The sequence below is a fragment of the Hydra vulgaris genome, chromosome 09 (assembly GCF_038396675.1).
Source record: "Hydra vulgaris chromosome 09, alternate assembly HydraT2T_AEP".
Classification (NCBI taxonomy): Eukaryota; Metazoa; Cnidaria; class Hydrozoa; order Anthoathecata; family Hydridae; genus Hydra; species Hydra vulgaris.
This window is the reverse complement of record NC_088928.1, coordinates 41,556,472-41,562,879: the sequence shown is the minus strand read 5'-3', so window position 1 is coordinate 41,562,879 and position 6,408 is coordinate 41,556,472. Positions and strand designations below refer to the sequence as shown.

The following is a 6,408-nucleotide window of genomic DNA, read 5'->3' as shown; positions in this document are numbered from 1 at the left end:
CATTGCCAAAAGGCGTTCAGTCGAAAATTGGCAGTTTTGACTTAATGAAGCAGTATTGTAAAGTCTCATTCCCATCTCACCTCATTCCCACTCCCATTAATTTTTTTCCCATCATCACACAATGCTCATTTACTTGTCCTTATAAAGTTTGTCCTTATAAACAGTTTTTTAAAAGTATAATAAATAAAAAGTTTCAAAAGTATAATAAATAAAAAGTTTGTCCTTATAAACAGTAGATTGTCCTTATAAACACCTTACCAATAATGCAAATTTCACAAACCAGTAAACCGCATAAAAATCTTGTATTTTAAAACATTTTTAATTAATTTATAAATTGAAACTGTCCATGGTATATTAATATATTGTTAGCCCATACCTATTGCAGAATAATCCATAATCCAGAATAAGAATGCTTAACAATAGAATTGAAAGAATAAAGAATATTTTTTGTTCGAATCACGTAGAAATAACATAATTAAAATCTAAAAAATCGTTGATAGTTGAGAAATATATTAACAATAAAAACATTTCATTTATTCTTTATTACATGAATTGCGTATATTTATGTAAATTTCCAATCCATTCGTATATATAATTATATATATATATATTTTTTTTTTGCATGAGAATTTCATTTTTATTAAATATTTATTTGATACCTAAAACTTTTTTTTTATTAAATCTTTAGACTATGAAAAAAATTTATTTATCACAAAGTCTATTATAATCTATTATATACGAAATTTATAAAAAAAATTTCAAGAATAAAATGTTTGAAGTCCTTGATTATCTATGAAAATCGTTTTAGTTGTTTGTTAAAAAATAAATCTCGTTTCTATTACTGCAATTCAAAATCAGGTAGAAAAAACACCATCAAAAAGTGTCTTGCATTCATCGGCATGTCGTTTACTTATGCCAACAGAAGAAGCGCCTAGTACAGGTCGGCCACAATACCTTAACTAAAAAACAAACAAATAATCAAATTATTGATAAAAATTAAAACCTGCATATATTATGCTATATATTATTAATGCTATATATCGTTCATAAAAATTATTTTATGAATATAAAAATTCTATTCTCATAAAAATATCGAACCACTTTTCAAAGTAGTAAATAAGATTAAACAAAGAAATAAATGCTTTATAATCAAATAACTTTAAATGTTCAAAAAAATAAATTCTCTTTATTCCACATCAAACATCATTTACATCCATATCCGTAAATATCGAGTATAATATTTATAAACTTTTTAGAAGTAAATTTTTATGACAATTTATCATGGAAACAATACAAAAAACTCTACAGAAAAACTTTCAAAAAAACATTGGTATGATCGAGTCAAAAAACTTTGGTACGATCGAGTTAACTTCTAAGTTGACATTTTAATCTTAAGCAAAAAAAAAGTTATTAATTTTTTATTTAAGTAACGATTATTTATTAGCAAACTATTTCTTAACGTTTTAAAAAATATATTAACTAGGGCACGATAACATTAAAATGCATGCAATCATTTCACCTTCAAAATTATAGTTGGTTTGATTCATTTCTGCTTCAAAAAATATCATCACTCTAAGATATAATATAAAGTCGAAAAGTAGAATTTTCTGACACATTCTTGATTTAATTTGCCATTTTTTCTAAATATTAGTTATGAATTGTGATTTTAAGCTTAAATTTTAAATTTAATTTAACCAGAATTGGAGAACAGAGCTTTATGAGATTGAACAGAACAAAACAGAATTTTGATCTACTATTGGTTTGTGCTAGTTGCAGTATGGAAGTAGCGATTATGAAATGTTATAATAAATAGATTCAACAAAGTCTATGATCATGCTCCTATATAAGCTTATATTAATTTAGTTACTACAAAGCAAATTTATTTATATAAACTGTATAAGGAAAAATAATTTAAAAATATCTCAAACGTATTTATAGTTTGGCCAAACACTTATAAATTAATTAAAAAAAATAATTTTAAGTCTAAAAAACTGCATGCAATATATCGTTAGAAAACCAGAAAACTTTATTACACAGACACAACTTGTTACAGCTTCTATTAGACCAAAAGGTTTGCATCTTTCTATTGACAGATTTTTATAACAAAATTGATACCACAGAGTAAAAAAAAAATCATCAAAACCAGAAATAAAAATTAAAATAAGCTATAAAAAATATACGGATCAAATAAGTTTTTGAATATAAAACCAAATTATAGCAAATTACTTTACAGAAAAGAAACTTATTTTAAAGTAACTAAACCTTAAAAACACAAGTATTCGTTTTTTTCTATATACCTGTAATTTTTATTTTTTTTGTGTGAATTTAAAAAAAAAATCTTTGTTGAAGTAGCAATTACAATTTTCAGTCAGCTGAAAAATGTTATAACATCATTTATATTATTATCTGTAATATTTATAACATTATTTATAAATTATTATATAACATTGTTAATATCACAATTTATAACATTTGAAACATTACCTTAATTCTAATAAGATTCTCAAAGCGTGGATAGACAAATGACCAAGCACCTTGATTTTTATGTTCTTCTTGACTCCACATAAATTCTAAAAATAGTTAATTGACAATTATATAATTTCAAACATTTCGGCAGTGTTAGCACAAATATTTTGATAAGATATTTAAGTTTAATTACCATTTTTATTAATTAAGATATTTAAGTTTAAATATTGTTTTAATAAATTTACTAAATTTAAAGGTAAAAGAAATTATAAATAACCTTTAGCATTTGAGTAAGATCTCATAACTTCTTTAATTTCTTCTGCTGGAAATGGAACTAGTGACTATAAACAAATATTAAATATTAATTTGTTCAACTTCTTCTGCTATAAATGGAACCAGCGACTATAAACAAATATTAAATAATAAACTCTTTAATTTTTTCTACTGGAAATGGAACCAGCGACTATAAACAAATATTGTATAACAATTTGAAAGATGACATCTTGTATGACAGTATATTATATATTATTTAAAAACATCAAGAAACAGTTTCTCTCAATACTAAAAATTTTATTATTAGTATTAGGATTTCTCCACAGAGCTTACTCTATCTTACTCTATCTGTAGTAAATCTCATTTGCAAAAGAAACAAACTTTTTAACTGACATGTTTATTGAAAATGGGTATGATATAAAGCAGTTGAGGAATATTACACACCAATTCATCAGAAAAGACAGAATAAAAACACAATTCCATCAGAATGCAATAATTTTCCTGTAGTGTCTTTACCATGGGTACCAGGCCTTTCACCAAAACTTGGAAAAATATTCTGAAAAGCAAGATACAGAGCAACATTAAAATCAAACCCGAATTTAAGATTTTTATTAACATCAAAAAACAAATCAAAACTACCCAGTAACAGCCAGCCTGGAACCTATATAATAAAATGCAACTATTCCAAAGTTTACATAGGTGAAACAAAAATGCAGGTAAATACGCGAATGCATCAACATCAGAGGAGCATTGACAAAATAAAACCTTATAAATCTGCATGAGCATTTCATAAAACCTTTTGCAAGAAAATATTATTTGGGAAAAAACAAGAGCATTAAAGATAGAAAATAAAAAGTTTGAAAGAAAAATTAGGGAGGAACTAGGAATGTAAAAAAACATATGCTCTGCGCAAAACAATGGGATTAATCTTGATGAAGGTCAATATGTTAAAACTATGTTTTAGATGCTATTTTTTAAATTTAAAAGCAAAAGAAGCATTGGTTTGCATCACATATACAAACAAGATAAAAAAGTCCATACCCATAAAACCTCATATATGAAAAACTTGCCTCTAGTCTAACCAAAGCTATATTTTGTATTTTTAGTCGACTCCTTTCTTTTGCTAGTTCATAAAAATGCTTTCCAGAGCAAAAAACAACTTTTACCACTGAAGCCGGTGGTACAGTATCACCAATAACTGGTTTAAAGTATGTGCCTTCTCGCATTTCATCAATAGATGAAGTTGCTGCCTTAAAAAAAAACATTTCAACAAAAATTACACACTAAAAGTACAAAAGTATTTTAAAGTAAATTACACACTAAAAGCATATTGAAAAATATATATAAAAAAATCGTAGCAAATTATTTTATTTCTTTTGCAAAATATAGTATATATTTATGTATATATATATATATATATATATATATATATATATATAAATATATATATATATATATATATATATATATATATATATATATAAATATATATATATATATATATATATATATATATATATATATATATATATATATATATATATATATATATATATAACTGGTATTAGTAAACTAACAAAATTAACAATAATTATTTAGTGAAGAATTATTTAAGTGAAGAAAAAGAAAAAGATGCAAGTGTTAGTAGGTTAAAAAAAAAGATGGGTAATAAATGCTAAAGAAGAATATACAATAAAAACAAGCACAAAGAAACTGAACTGTTTATAATTGAACATTTGTTTATTTTATTATAAAATTAATATGGAAATTGAAAATTTTGTTGATAAAATTTTATATTTAATTTTGAAAAAACAAAAAATTGCCTAATAATTGCAATGACACCAATGGTTTTCCTCATCTAGTCTGACTTATTTATTTACCTCTTAGGTAAATTAAATATTTAGACTTATTAGATAAGCAAACATTATATGTATTTTTTTTATTTCTATTAGTTGATTAAGTATAGCAGACTACTTTCTAATGTTAAATATCTCAGTAATGCCAAATATTTCAGTAATTTAGTTGTCAATATGTGTGTGTGTATGTGTGTGTGTGTGTGTGTGTGTGTGTGTGTGTGTGTGTTTGTATATATATATATATATATATATATATATATATATATATATATATACAAACACATATATATATATATATATATATATATATATATATATATATATATATATATATATATATATATATATATATATATATATATATTCTGACATAAATATATTATATATGTGTGTGTGTTGGTAATATATATATATATATATATATATATATATATATATATATATATATATATATATATATATACAAACACATATATATACATATATATATATATGTATATATATGTGTTTGTATATATATATATATATATATATATATATATATACAAACACATATATATATATATATATATATATATATATATATATATATATATATATATATATATATATATATATATTCTGACATAAATATATTATATGTGTGTGTGTTGGTAATATATATATATATATATATATATATATATATATATATATATATATATATATATATATATATATATATATATATATATATATATATATATAGTTCTATAGTTTGTTGGCTTTAGGAAGAGCGGAAGGAAAAAAGTGATTCTTACGCCAACACATACGTCACTTTTAATTACTTTTGACTTTCGTCCAACATTTCCGTGTTGGACGAAAGTAAAAACCATTAATTTAATTACAAATTAATCGTTTTTTAAAAAAACCACAAAAACGCAAATTTAATTGACCAGAATGTTTTTAAAAACATTCTGAATGTTTTTATAACATTTTGAATGTTTTTAACAATATAAACAATGTTTTTATTTTTATTTTTTTTAATAAAATGTTTTTATTTTTATTTTTTTTAATTAAATGTTTTTATTTTTATTTTTTTTACTGTAAATCATGCGCGGAGTGTTGCTACATCGACTATCTTATAGCCTGACTCGCAAGGGAGTGCTGCTACATCGACTGACAAATAGCCTGACTCGCAAGGGAGTGCTGCTACATCGACTGACAAATAGCCTGACTCGCAAGGGAGTGCTGCTACATCGACTGACAAATAGCCTGACCCGCAAGGGAGTGCTGCTACATCGACTGAGGGTTTGGTTGGGGCAGGCAGTCTATCATTATTAAAAAAAAAAAATTCCGGTCTTGCATTTTATTTTTTACTTTTTGTCAACAAAATATCGAAAAAACTTTCGGACAACATCTAAGGGTTCTATATATATATATATACATATTTATATATATATATATATACATATATATATGTATATATATATATATATATATATATATATCTATTACCGACACACACACACCCATATATATATTTATAAATTTATTATTGCTCTGTTCTTTAAGAACATTGAGCACTCTATTTGTAAAATACACTAACATTATTTACATATATATATATATATATATATATATATATATATATATATATATATATATATATATATATATATATATATATATATATATATATATATATATATATATATATATATATATATATATACATATATATATATTCTTACCGACATTCTCAAGATTAACTTTGGTGATGCTACTATCAAAGGTTTTCGAAAATTTCGTATTTGCTAAAAACAAAAAAAGT

At 23.0% G+C, this 6,408-nt stretch overlaps 1 protein-coding gene across 2 annotated transcripts in view; it reads right to left on the bottom strand.

The window, feature by feature from the left end:
- Positions 1-490: 490 nt before the first annotated feature.
- The window catches only part of LOC100204465 (2-oxoadipate dehydrogenase complex component E1), a 58,026-nt gene continuing 52,108 nt past the window's right edge, over positions 491-6,408 (bottom strand). For both annotated transcript variants that reach the window (XM_065805729.1, XM_065805730.1), the window contains exons 19-23: positions 6,329-6,391; positions 3,810-3,989; positions 2,744-2,807; positions 2,485-2,570; positions 491-959 (exon numbers count right to left, since the gene is read on the bottom strand). In XM_065805729.1, the coding sequence (XP_065661801.1) occupies positions 855-959; positions 2,485-2,570; positions 2,744-2,807; positions 3,810-3,989; positions 6,329-6,391 (498 nt within the window). In that variant the 3' untranslated portion in view covers positions 491-854. The remainder of the gene's footprint in view (positions 960-2,484; positions 2,571-2,743; positions 2,808-3,809; positions 3,990-6,328; positions 6,392-6,408) is intronic.